The sequence below is a fragment of the Macaca thibetana genome, chromosome 2 (assembly GCF_024542745.1).
Source record: "Macaca thibetana thibetana isolate TM-01 chromosome 2, ASM2454274v1, whole genome shotgun sequence".
Lineage (NCBI taxonomy): Eukaryota > Metazoa > Chordata > Mammalia > Primates > Cercopithecidae > Macaca > Macaca thibetana.
Window position 1 is genome coordinate 152092795 of NC_065579.1, and position 14073 is coordinate 152106867.

Here is a 14073-nt window from a genome sequence, read left to right on the forward strand (position 1 = left end):
TCGCTAATAAAAACTTGATTGTTTTGCCGCTTGGGGGCATCACGGAACCTGCCAACATGTGATGTCAGCCCCAGACACTCATCTGTAAAATTTCTCTCTTTTATACTTTCTATTTCTCAGACGGGCCGACTCTTAGGGAAAATAGAACCTACACTGAAATACTGGGGGCTGGTTCCCCCGATAGGCCACATGGGGCAGTCTGTCCATTCTCAGAGCTCAAATACCATGCTGGGAGTACCACTGTTCTCTTCAGAACTGTCAGACAGGGACGTCTGCAGAAGTTGTCTGCTGCCTTTTGTTCAGCCTATGCCCTGCGCCCAGAGGTGGAGTCTAGAGAGATAGTAGGCCTTGCTGTGGTGCAGTGGGCTCCACCCATTTGGAGCTTTCTGGCTGCTTTGTTTACCTACTCAAGCCTCAGCAATGGCAGACGCCTGTACCCCCACCAGGCTGCAGCCTCGCAGGTCGATCTCCGACTGCTGCGCTAGCAGTGAGCAAGGCTGCGTGGGCATGGAACCCGCTGAACCAGACATGGGAGAGCAGTCTCCTTTTCTGCCAGTTGCTAAGACTGGGAAAAGCACAGTATTTGGGCGGATGTGTACTGATTTTCCATGTATAGTCTGTCACAGCTTCCCTTGGCTAGGAAAGGAAAATCCCATGACCCATTGTGCTTCCTGGATGAGGTGATGCCCTGCCGTGCTTCGGCTTGCCCTCTGTGGGCTGCACCCACTGTCCAACCAGTCCCAGTGAGATGAATCAGGTACCTCAGTTGGAGATGCAGAAATCACCCATCTTCTGCGTCAGTCACGCTGGGAGCTGCAGACTGGAGCTGTTCCTATTTGCCCATCTTGGAATGGAACCCAGCCATTTCTTTTTAATCATCACATCTTAAATTTGAAGGAACTGGCACGGTTTTTAGAGAGTGATCAGTCTCATTTAAGTGGAGGGAAAAATAGGACCCTTATGGAAAATCAAAAGATAGTGACTTACTTAGCTAGAAATAAGGACTTAATATCTGTCTTTAAATATATACATATGGCTTTGTGGAGTGGTTTTTGGACCAGTAAGGCAGTTTAGTAGGTTTAGTTGAAAGACCTTTGTATTTGGAGTGTGACTCCTGACTTGCATTTTCAAGTTAGTTCAGCTGTTGATGTGTCACTTTTACCTCTGTGAAAATTAAGACAATTTATAAAACTTAAAAATGTTACGTACATGTTAACTGTTGCTCTCAATTATCTCAGCAACCATACAAGAGCAAGTAAAGAGGAAATGAAACCTGTATTAAAGAAAGAGAGGGAAACTTGAAATCCAGGTGATGGAATAGCTGGGAAAGATTCTTCAGAAAGATTGGTAGTTTTTTCCAAATGTACTAAAATAAGAGGAAAGACAGTTATTCTAGGGAACACCAGACATCCCATCATCATGATAAATGTTCCCTTAATTAACCCCATGGGTACATTTCTGCTCTAAAATTCTATCACTATTTTTTGTTTTTAAATTTTGATCTTAGAGAAATGAAACTAAGGATAGAACTGTTGGCTATAACATTACTTTTTGTTTTTGCAGGCATAATGATTATAAAGTGGTTTCTCCTGCTTTGCGAGCTGTGGGAAACATTGTCACAGGGGATGATATTCAGACACAGGTATGAAGAAGTGGTAACTGTTTCTTTTTTCCTTTAAAAACAGTACATTGAACTTCATGATCATGTTTCTATTATCATATTTTACTCCATATTGTTAGGGAAACTTGATACTGTGTTTCACTAATGTTTAAAAATGTTGGGCCAGGCACAGTCGCTCACCCCCATAATCCCAGCACTTTGGGAGGTCGAAGTGAGCGGATCACCTGAGCTCAGGAGTTCGACACCAGCCTGGGCAACACGGTGAAACCTTCTCTCTACTAAAAATACAAAAAATTAGCCGGTCATGGTTGCGCATGCCTGTAGTTCCAGCTACTCGGGAGGCTGAGGTAGGAGAATCGCTTGAACCCGGGAGGTAGAGGTTGCAGTGAGCTGAGATCGTGCCACTGCACTCCAGCCTGGGCAACAGAGCGAGACTGACTCAAAAAAAAAAAAAAAAGTTGGTTTAGGCATCTACTCTCAGTACCTTCAGTATCTCCGACTTGACCTGTTGCCTGTAGTAATTTGGGGTTCTCCTATGATAGTGACTATTTTTTGGTCAGACATTTGTTTTTCTTCACTCCTATTTGAAATAGTTCTGATGAGCATCGGAATCCTCTTGTAGCATCTTTTCTCTGTCTTTGTCATCTCGATATCACCTTCTCTGATAGCTTTCTCCTTTTGTACATGGTAAGTCCCCTGTGTGAGGAAGATTCTTCCCTCCTACTTTCTAATGTCCCCATCTTCTCCATTCAACTTCTGTATCAAGACACACCATTCACAGTGCATTGTTCTAGCTGTATTTCTTCCTGAAATCTCAGCTGTGTTGTGACGTTGAAGTCTTTTGGTTCTTCTGCCTCAGTGACCACTTATTTCTCCCTAGCAAGCTCCTTTTCCTCTTGTCTCCTTTTGTGAACATCATTCACGGGGCAATCTTTCAGCCTCATTCATAGATCTTTTTTATAATGTCAGTGATCACCCTTGTGTGCATGGATTGAGAATTGGGAATTGAGTTTTAGCCTTAGCATTTTCTTCACCAGTTCTGACTTTCAGCAATACATTTAATGCCTTTTCTAATCTCTAAAATTAAGGAGATTAGATTTGCTCTCTCAGTTGTCTTCTAACTGTAATGTATTTACTTTAAATTTATTCTCTACACAAGGGAACTCATTTTCCCTTGTACTATCTGAACTTCTGCTTATGTTCCCCTGTATCAGTGAATGGCACCAACAGTTCCCCTGAAACCTGGACCAATCAGCTTGATTCTTTCCTCCACCTCCCTCATCAGTTACTAAGTCCTGTTTTTCTGTCTCTATTCATCCTTTGCAGGGCTTAGTTCAGACACTTCAGAAGAGAACAGTAGAAGAAACTAATACATGTTTGACTATATTTGCATAAAATTTCTCTGGAAGGATATACAGGAAACTGAAAATATTGGTTGTCTTTGAGGGGAACTTGTTGACTGGGATACAAGAAGGGGAAAGAGACTTTTAACAACTATAGTGTCTTTTATACCCTCTGAATTTTTGAACCCTATCAGTATCTTTCTGTCCCTCACCTACCTCCATATGCTGTATGCTTTTGCCGTATTTGTTCCTTAAATTGGCTGTGGCCACTCTCAGCTCTGAGCTTTAACACATGGTTTATTCCCTCTGCCTGGAACATATGCCTTCACTGCTACCCCTTGCTCTGACTGCCACCTCACACATATCCATATTCTCTACTCCTAATGTTTTCTTGTTCTTGAATTCTTGGTATTATCATTATTTTCTCTGAGAATGCTTGTTTGACCCTAAACTTTTAAGTTAGGTACTTATTCTTTTTTCTTCATCCATCAGAATACTAATCACATTGTATTGTAACTAATTACTAGATTTTAAGATTCTAGAGGTAGATTATGTCAGTGTTTATTTCTGTGCCTCTGTAAATCTAATAATTTCTGGCACAATATATAGGGACCTAAAGAATATTTATTGAATGGAACGAAGTTCTGAATCTATACATCTAGTTCCGATCTATCTCACGTTTCAGTCCTATATCTGCAGTAGTCTCTTACATATTTCTGCTTGCTTTGCATATCTCACATACGTCTCGCAGTATGTCTTCTTTCCCCCACAAAGCAAGTTCCAAGTTTTTATTTTTCCTATTTCAAGTAATGATATAACTATTCTATTTACCTACACATGAAACTTGGCAGTCACATGTGGTGTCTTCTTCCCTTCTACTTTGTATAGCAAGTTGCCAGGTCTTCTTGATTCTTATTGTTACTAGATCCCCATCAAATTACGTTCTTTTGGTCCTTGTCACACACACAGGTTGTTGCTGTACCCACCCATCCTCCTACTCTCCTAAGCAGTTACTCATCTCAGTTTATTCCCCCTAATAACAACTGAATCTCTCCTGAAATAATGTTATTTACATTATCTTCTTTTAGAAACAATAAGCTGCTTTAGTGCCTGTAAGATAAAGAACCTTGAAAAGATTCAAAGGAATTTCTCCGTAAGATTTTAGTCTCATTCTTCTTTCCAGCCTATTATTTTTGGCGCATAGAACTCTTTCTTAATTAGCCTCATCATGGCCAGGTATGCTGGCTCATGCTTGTATTCCTAGCATTTTGAGAGGCTGAGGTGAGAGAATTGCCTGAGCCCAGGAGTTCCAAACCAGCCTGTGCAATATAGCAAGACCCCATCTCTAAAAACATTTTTTTTTAATTAGCTGAGCATGATGGCATGTAACTGTAGTCCTACCTACTCTACTCAGGAGACTGAGGTAGGAGGATTGCTTGCGCCCAGGAGTTTGAGGTTGCAATGAGCTATGATCATGCCACCACACTCCAGCCTTAGTGATAGAACCATACTGTTTCTTAAAATGAAAATAGCCGCAGTAGTCTGTTCTTATGATACTTTGTAATAGCTTGTCTCTGCATTTTTTCATTTCTTATGTGCAGTGTCCTCGTTTTTGCTAATGAAATCCTGTTGCCTATTTAATAGGCATAAAAGACTTGATTTTAATTTGCATTTCTTTCATTACTTATGAGATAATTTTCTATTAAAATTTTAGTTTCTCTTTTCAGTTTACACAAGGAAGATAGCAACCCTCTCATTTGTTGCAAATATTTTTCACATTGGATGGTGTACATTTTTAAAATCTTTTATGATTTTTGACAAGAAAACATTTGTTTCATGAAATTTTTGTTTTCTCCTATAATTTATTTTTATGCTCAGTCTTTTACCATCCCCAAATCAGCTATTTTCTAATATTCTGCTTTATGATTCCTTTTAAAAATATTTACTCTTAAGTAGCTGCAAGTTTATTTTGGCAACTTAGGGTTTTTATTAGTCTGTTATTTCACTGCTATAAATACCTGGCCGAGTGCAGTGGCTCCCGCCTGTAATCCCAGCACTTTGGGAGGCCGAGGTAGGTGGATCACATGAGGTCGAGAGTTCAAGACCAGCCTTACCAACATGGAGAAACCCTGTCTCTACTGAAAATACAAAATTAGCTGGGCATGATGGTGCGTGCCTGTAATTCCAGCTACTTAGGAGGCTGAGGCAGGACAATTACTTGAACCTAGGAGGCGGAGGTTGTGGTGAGCAGAGATTATGCCATTGCACTCCAGCCTGGCCAACAAGAGTGAAACTGTCTCAAAAAAAAGAAAAAGAAATACCTAAGACTGAGTAGTTTATAAAGAAAAGAGGTTTAATTGGCTCATGTTTCTGCAGGCCATACATAATGTGTATAGTAGCTTCTGCTTCTGGGGAGGTCTCAGGAAACCTAAAGTCATGGCGGAAGGTGAAGAGAAAGCAGGCATGTCTTACGTGACCTGAGCAGGAGCAAGGAGTAGGGAAAGGTGCTCCATACTAGAACAGAACCATGGCTAACCATTCTTGGAGGATCCACCCCATGATCTAGTCACCTCCCACTAGGCCCCACTCCAACCTTGGGGATTACAATTTGACATGTGATTTGGGTGGGGACACAGATCCAAACCATATCAGTGTTAAGAACTGATTTTGAAAAAATTGTTTTTAATCTATTTAGCTTTTTATTCCAGTTCTGTCAAAGCCACCAGTCATTGGGAGAAAGGGTTAATTTTTATTATAAACTTTATACATAGCTGCCTTTGTTTTTAGAATAGATCTCTGTTCTCTTTGTTTAGTGATTAATTCTTAAACCTGCCATATACTATCTTAATCACACTTTTTTTATTTTTGTTTCTAGTAGAGTAAGTCCCCTTCTCCATGTGTATTTGTGTTACCTCCTTCACCTTTATAAACTGATAGCTGAGGTCATATCTTTTTTATCTTTGTATCCTATGAAGCACCTGATATACCTCATTAAGTACGTATTCGTTCATTGACTACCAAGTAGTGTGTTATCAGAGGACCTACAAATCTGAGACTCCTGACTTTTCTGGCCACTTGATATATTTATTTATCCATTCAGAAGACTTATGCTGTTGGGATGGGAAGGTGAATGAGTAATGCTATTGCAGTTACTAAGTACAATTTAGCCGTTGTGAATGTGTACAATGAAACTGGATTGATAATCTTAGAAACTAATTCTTATTAACAGTGAATACTTTTTTTTTTACCTGTATAAAGTTACTTATTTATAAAATTTCAAGGGGAGATGTTATGTCTTTCATAAAATCTGTTCTTTAAGTTAAACATTTATATTTAGAACAATACAATAAGTAAAATTTTCAAACTTTTTCTTTTAGGTAATTCTGAATTGCTCAGCTCTGCAGAGTTTATTGCATTTGCTGAGTAGCCCAAAGGAATCTATCAAAAAGGAAGCATGTTGGACGATATCTAATATTACAGCTGGAAATAGGGCACAGATCCAGGTAACCTCATAGGACCTAACTTTTCTTTCAGTATTTTTATTGAAAAGTAAGGTTTTTTTCTCAGTCACCCTTTAAAACATATATTGTTTTCGGCTGGGTGTAGTGGCTCCTGCCTGTAATCCCAGCACTCTGGGAGGCTGAGGCCCGTGGATCACTTGAGGTCAGGAGTTCGAGACCATCCTGGTCAACATGATGAAACCTTGTCTCTACTAAAAATACAAAAAATTAGCCAGTCGTGGTGGCAGGTGCCTGTAGTCCCAGCTACGTGGGAGGCTGGGGAAGGAGAATCACTTGAACCCGGGAGGTAGAGCTGGTAGTGAACCGAGATTGTGCCACTGCACTCCATCCTGGGTGACAGAGCAAGACTCCATCTCAATACAGAATAAAACAAAACGTATATTGTTTTCATAATTGCTTTGAAGACCACTAACTTTCAGTGTTGTTGTCTTACTTCATAGTCAGCTTTTTACTTTATCCTAGCTTATAGATGTTAAGTCTTTTGAAATTAAGCCTTCATTTTTCCTGTTGTCTTTCATATTTGATGTATCACCAAGATCCAAGAAATAGTGTCTTGTATTTTCAAAATGTTTTGATGGGCTTTATGCTGAACACAATTGGCTTTACTCTTTCCAAGTAAGATACTTATTTTTCCAGTGGATCCATGTAGTAGATTGCCTCAAATTTTCATGAATTTTTGGATACCCATTTTTCTTTAAATAGTTACTTGGTTTTTACTTTTTGTCTTTGTATTGGTGGGAGAGTAACTCAAGTGGACAACAAGCAGTGAGCCAAAGTGTTCAGCCTGGGCAGTGATCAAGGATGGGAACAATGGGTAGGAAAAGAGACAACACAGACATAGAAGGCCTTGGAGATGAATGGAAACAGAGAGGTCATCTAATCCAAATTTTTCATTTATCACAATAGTGTGTGTGTGTGTGTTTGTGTGTGTGCATTGAAGCATCCATTACATTGTATCCCAAAAATATATACAATTACTATTTGTCAATAAAAATAAAATTTGAATAAAAAGATGAAACAGCTCATGGAATTAAAATGGTTTGCTCAAGAGCAACTCTAGTAAAATGACAGGACCAGGATTAGGTGTCTTTCCATTCATCAACTTTGTCAAACTTTGCTGAAGTCCTTCACAGGTATAATAAGAGTTTTTGACCAGGAAAGCAGTTTGTCCCCAAAATGCTGAATTAGGAACTGAGATTAATAGCTATAACAATCTGTAACATTCACATGAAGTGATTTCATCTGTATTTGATTGCCTGTCACCACCAGGCTTTTTTATGCAGAACTTCTCAGTTTCTTAACGTAGGAAATGATATAAATCTATGTTAGGTACTTGAGCCAGGGAGAAACCGGGAGAAAGTAATTTTGGGAAGGCTACTTTAGTGTTAGTACATGAATGGGATTGAGTAAAAGTACTCCATCCAACTGTAAGGCTTATTTTTGGTAATCTGGGAGGTAGTGGCTTGGAATAGCATGGCAATGCCAAAGGAAAGGAAAAAGATGGGACTCAGGATTTTAAAAATTGAGAACATAAATTAATAGCCTTTGTGAACTAGAGAGGCTTAAAAGGAAACTTGATATAGCGGGCAGATGATGTGTTTGAGGTGACTGGCAGACCTAATGTAAACTGCTGGCTACCCTGGGCTGATGCTCCAGTGAGAAGTGAGGACTACAGAGTTTTCGCACGCACATGCAAGTTTACATGCTATGTGAGAATGAAATAGCAGAGGAGCAGAAAATTGAACTCTTAAAATTTGTTACTATGGGCGGAACAAAAGAGGACAATAAAAGAGAAAAGAACTCAGAGAAAATAGGAGATTATAAGATCACAAACTCCAGGGAAGATGTTTTCAGTGATACCAAGTATAGCATAAAGGTTAGGGATAGGCCGGGCATGGTGGCTCACACCTATAATCCCTGCACTTTGGGAGGCCGAGGTGGGCGGATCACCTGAGGTCAGAAGTTCAAGGCCAGCCTGGCCAACATGGTGAAGACCCTTCTCTACTAAAAATACAATAATTTGCCGGGCTTGGTGTTGTGTGCCTGTAGTCCCAGCTACCCGGGAGGCTGAGGCAGGAGAATCACTTGAACCGAGGAGGTGGAAGCTGCAGTGAGTTGAGAACCACTGCACTCCAGCCTGGGCAACAGAGTGAGACTCTTATCTCACACAAAAAAGGGGGGCAGATAATGATGTAACTCTTTCCCATTTATTTCTGACAGGAGAAGGTGTGTTAATAGTCAAACTAGCTTAGAAGTTATAATTAGTATCATGAATATTTTTATAAATCTTACAGGTTTTTCCATTTAAGTTTTTTTTTAATTTTAGACTGTGATAGATGCCAACATTTTCCCAGCCCTCATTAGTATTTTACAAACTGCTGAATTTCGGACAAGAAAAGAAGCAGCTTGGGCCATCACAAATGCAACTTCTGGAGGATCAGCTGAACAGATCAAGTAAGTACCAGTCAGGCAGCATATTGTAAGTTAAAGAAAAATTATTGTGTCTGTCACTTTCTAACCTCCCACATATTACCTAGAGTCAAAGATTATCTGCATTTGAGGGGAAAGGTAAGTGAGAGATGATCTTATTAAGAATGTCTAGTTCCAGTCCTTAGGAAATTGTCCTTGGTGTCATAATTAGATGTATATTTAATTCTTTATATCTCTCCCATTTCTTTTTGCTGAAAAGTAATCCTGGGATATAAGAAGTAAGGCATAGTTGAGGCTTGAGGCAATAGAAATCCTCGCTTCAACCTGCTCTGGAGCTACTTGTTAGAAATATCTTGGGTAGTATAGGTTACTTGTAGAACCTAGAGCCCAAGTTTAATAACTTACTCTTGCCCTTATTAGTTTAGATGTCTTAATAGTAGAATTGGATCAGAATTGAAAGAGTGGTATGTCTGAGAATAAAGTGCCAAATTTCGTAGAGGCAGGTATCTTCTAAAGTACTATGGTATTCATTTGTTAAAGGGAGAGAACTGTAGCAGCTCAAGACTTAAATGGGTCCCTTGGTAGCAGCTTAGTGGTTGGTTGGTTGATTGAGATGTAATCTCTCTCTGTCGCCCAGGCTGGAGTGCAGTGGCACAATCTCGGCTCACTGCAACCTCCACCTCCCGGGTTCAAGCGATTCTCCTGCCTCAGCCTCCCTAGTAGCTGGGATTACAGGTGTGCACCACCACACCCAGCTAATTTTTGTACTTATAGTAGAGACAGAGTTTTGCCCTGTTGGCCAGACTTATCTTGAATTCCTGAGTTCAGGCAATCTACCCGTCTTGGCCTTCCAAAGTGCTGGGATTACAGGTGTGAGCCATCATGCCCAGTGAGCAGCTTATAAGCTTAATGAGTGGAAGAAAACATAAATATGGATGGGAATCAGTTCTTCAAAGGCGCATCATATAATTAAATGCAAAATTCAAGACATCTAGTATTTCAGACAGGGAAAAAAGTAATGATGAAGAGAAAAATGGAGCCTAGACCCAGCCTTTCTTAACTTTCTTTATGGGGAATCCAAAATTAGGGAAAGATGGTTTCAAATGAGTGTTAAAGCATTAACTCCTTACTCATATGTAATGTCAGACAAACATAGCTGCTACTTATATTGTTGCTTTGTGGACTGAATGTAGGCATTCATCAGATGCTAGTTTTGAGTATTCTGTTTGGAATTAAAAAATAAAATTAGTCGTAACAAAGTACAGAAATTGATCAGGTAGAGAAAATAAGAAATATGTACCTGAAATAATAAAATTACAAACAAATTAACACATGCAGTAGCTATTTTGGTAAAGTTCATCATGGGCAGGTTATTTCAGGGAGACATAGCGCATTTGTCTTGTAGGTTTTTTCCAACCTCCAAAATTCTGGTTCTAGGGTACCATGATTTTAATTATGCTGTCACCAGATGGCAAAAATAATGAAGTACTATAGTTATTTGAATAAGCTTTATGTTCAAATTCACATTTATAATTATTATCTCTATATTTTATAGTAAATATATTTTCTTAATCAAAATAAATCAGGCTGGGTGCAGTGGCTCATGCCTGTAATCCCACCACTTTGGGAGGCCAAGGCAGGTGGATCACAAGGTCAGGAGTTTGAGACCAGCCTGGCCAACATGGTGAAAACCCCACCTCTACTAAAAGTACAAAAATCAGCCAGGTGTGGTGGCATGCGCCCGTAATCCCAGCTACTTGGGGGGCTGAGACTGGAGAATCTCTTGAATCTGGAAGGCAGAGGTTGCAGTGAGCTGAGATCATGCCACTGCACTCCAGCCTGGGCGACAGAGTGACATTCCGCTTCAAAAAAAAAAAGAAGAAGAAATAAACCATAAACATATATATTTTATTAGGCCATCTTTCATGAGAAAGTATTCGGGAGTATTTTGCTCTGTTAGAGAAGCATAGAATTGCTACTGTCCCTTTGTAAAATTCAGCATAGCTGTTTATAATAAAATTATCACTCTCCTAGCAGTTTCTTCTTCCCCACAAGAAGAGTTATCTTGAAAGAATGTCACAAAAATATTACAGTCCAAATTACAAAAGCAAACTGACCTTATCACTTATAAAAGACATCTATCTGGCTTCTCCTTACTCTTGTTGCAGATACCAGATTTGGATGCAAGAAACAATTAGAATATTTTAGGAAATATCTTGGCCGGGCGTGGTGGCTCACGTCTGTAATTCCAGCACTTTGGGAGGACAAGGCACTTGAGGTCAGGAGTTAGAGACCTAGGCTAGGTCAGCCTAGCCAACATAGAGAAACCCTGTCTCTACAAAAATTAGCTGGGCGTGTTGGTGTTCTCCTGTAGTTCCAGGTACTTGGGAGGCTGAAATGAGAGGAGGCAGACGTTGGTTGCAGTGAGACAAGATTGTGCCACTGCATTCCACCCTGGGAGACAGAATGACTCTGTCTCAAAAGAATGTTTTAGGAAATACCTAGAATTTTAGGGTGAATATAATCAAATGTTAATACATATATAACATATGTTCTTAATGAGAGATAAGGATTATTAACTGAAATAGGAGAAAGATTCGTCAAAGAAGTGAAACTTACCATTTGTATAGAGATTTGGCAATTTTGGAGGGGAGAATAGCATGAGGAAAAGTGAGAGAATGCAGTGTTTTTGGAGGTGGCAGGTCAGTCTTGCTATAGGTCATTCTTTCACAAGGATGATTAAGTAATTGATTGGTGAATACTGGGATGAAAGCCTCAGTCTTGGGTATTGGGAAGACTTGGCCTGTCTAACCTCATGAGTAACACACAGTAAGGCCTGTGTCTAGGTTCATTATTTTTCTGTATGGATGTTCAGTTGTTTTAGCACTGTTGAAAAGGTGGAATCCCTTGTCCACTAAATTGCCTTTGCTCTTCTGTTAAAGATCAGTTGACTGTTTTTGTGTGGGTGTGTTTCTGGGCCCTCTATTCTTTTTTTGTGTGTGCGTGCATGAATTTGCAGTTTATCTGAGAAACCAAACACACACACACACACTCTGCTAGTACAGTATAGGAAGTCCTCACTTAATATCATTGATAGGTTCCAGGAAACTTTAAGAGAAACATTGTATATCAAAACCAATTTTACCATAGGCTAATTAATATAAATCAGTTGAGTTACTACATGATATTTCTGGTCAAGGAAACATCACCAACCTTCAAAATATAGACCCCCAAACCTTCTAATATTAAACATTGAAACAGATGTGAGCTATACATAAATGTAAGAAAGATTAATAAAAACAAGTATAATTATTACCCAACTTTTGGTGAATCCGTGAATGATGGTAGTAGTAGTGGTGGTGGGTTAAATCAAAGAATACATATTTACAAAACAAAAGTTGTTATGAGCATCTCCTACCATCCTACCACCACACAATTTAAGAAGCAATAATAACATACAAAAAGATTCCCAGCACTAAAGAATTTAATGAGTGAAGTAAAAATACAGTTGAGACCTTCAGCAGTGTATTAGATCACGCAGAAGAAAGAATTATTAAACTTAAAGATAGGTCTTTTGAAATAACCCAGTCAGATATACAAGAAAGAAAGAGAGAGAGAGAGAGAGAGAAAGAGAAAGAGAGGGAGGGAGGGAGGAAGGAAGGAAAAGAAACAAAAGAAAAGAGAGGAAGGAAGGAGGGAGGGAGGGAGGGAAGAGAAAAGAGAAGAAAAGAAAGCCTAAATGGCATCTAGGATACCATCAGGGGAACAAACATTCAAGTATTGTGAATGTCTGGGCCCTCTATTTTGTTCCATAGGTTTTTTTGTTTGTCCTTTCACCAATACCATACTGTCTTGATTAGATTATAGTAAGTTGATAATGTCGTTCCTCCAACTTTGTTCTTCAGTATTGTATTGACTATTCTGGGCCTTTTGCCTTCCCATATAAACTTTAGAATCAGTTTGTGGGTATCTATTGTTGGGATTTTTGTCTGGGATTATCACATTGAATCCGTAGATCAAGTTGGGAAGAATTGCCATCTTAACAATATTGAGTTGTCTTGTCCATGAGCATGGAATATTTCTCCATTTTTTTTTTTAGATCATCAATTTTGTAGTTTTCCTCATATATACCCTGTTGTACATATTTTATTAGATTTACACTTTTTTGATGCTGATGTAAATGAGATATTGTCTTTTTTTTTTTTTTTTTTTTTTTTATGAGACAGAGTTTTGCTCTTTCTCCCAGGCTGGAGTTCAGTGGCACGATCTTGACTCACTGCAACCTCCACCTTCCAGTTTGAAGCGATTCTCCTGCCTCAGCCTACTGAGTAGCTGGGATTACAGACGCCCACCACCATGCCCAGCTAATTTTTTTTTTTTTTTTTGTATTTTTAGTAGAGACAGGGATTCCCCATGTTGGCCAGGCTGGTTTTGAACTCCTGACCTTGAGATCCGCCTGCCTTGGCTTCCCAAAGTACTGGGGTTGAGATACTGTCTTTTTAATTTCAAATTCCAATTGTTAATTACTGGAATATAGGATGGTAATTGAATTGTTACTAACCTTGTATCGTACAACCTTCTAAATAAATTCTTTGGGGCCTTCTACATAATGATGTCATCTGAAAAGAAAGACAGTCTTAATTTCTTCCTTCCTAATCTGTATACTTTTTATTCCCTTTTCTTACTGCATTATGTGGGACTTCCAGTGCACTGTTGAATAGGAGTGGTGAGAGAGTACATCCTTGCTTTATTACCAGTCTTTCTCATCATTAAGTATAATGTTAACTGTATGTTCTTTGTTGAGATTCTATCAAAGAATCTCTTAAGGAAGTTCTGTCTCTTTGTTTGCTGGGTTGTTTGCTTGTTTGTTTATTTATTGAGACTGAATTTTGCTTTTGTCGCCCAGGCTGGAGTGCAGTGGTACGATCTCAGCTCACTGCATCCTCTGCCTCCTGGGTTCAAGCGATTCTGCCTCAGCCTCCCAAGTAGCTGGGAATACAGGTGCCCGCCACCATGTCTGGCTGATTTTTGTGTTTTTAGTAGAGATGGGGTTTCATCATGTGGACTAGACTAGTCTTGAACTCCTGACCTCAGGTGATCCACCTGCGTCTGCCTCCCGAAGAGTTGGGATTACAGGCGTGAGCCACCACGCCTGGCC

The 14073-nt window shown here is 39.5% G+C and overlaps 2 protein-coding genes across 3 annotated transcripts in view; both read left to right on the top strand.

Annotated features, from left to right (window-relative positions):
- KPNA1 (karyopherin subunit alpha 1) overlaps positions 1-14073 on the top strand; it is a 335799-nt gene that overhangs the window by 318411 nt on the left and 3315 nt on the right. For both annotated transcript variants that reach the window (XM_050781846.1, XM_050781845.1), the window contains 3 exons: positions 1564-1642; positions 6342-6467; positions 8812-8939. In XM_050781846.1, coding sequence (XP_050637803.1) covers positions 1564-1642; positions 6342-6467; positions 8812-8939 — 333 coding nt within the window. The remainder of the gene's footprint in view (positions 1-1563; positions 1643-6341; positions 6468-8811; positions 8940-14073) is intronic.
- MIX23 (mitochondrial matrix import factor 23) overlaps positions 1-14073 on the top strand; it is a 304832-nt gene that overhangs the window by 222168 nt on the left and 68591 nt on the right. The gene's annotated exons all lie outside the window — the stretch shown is intronic.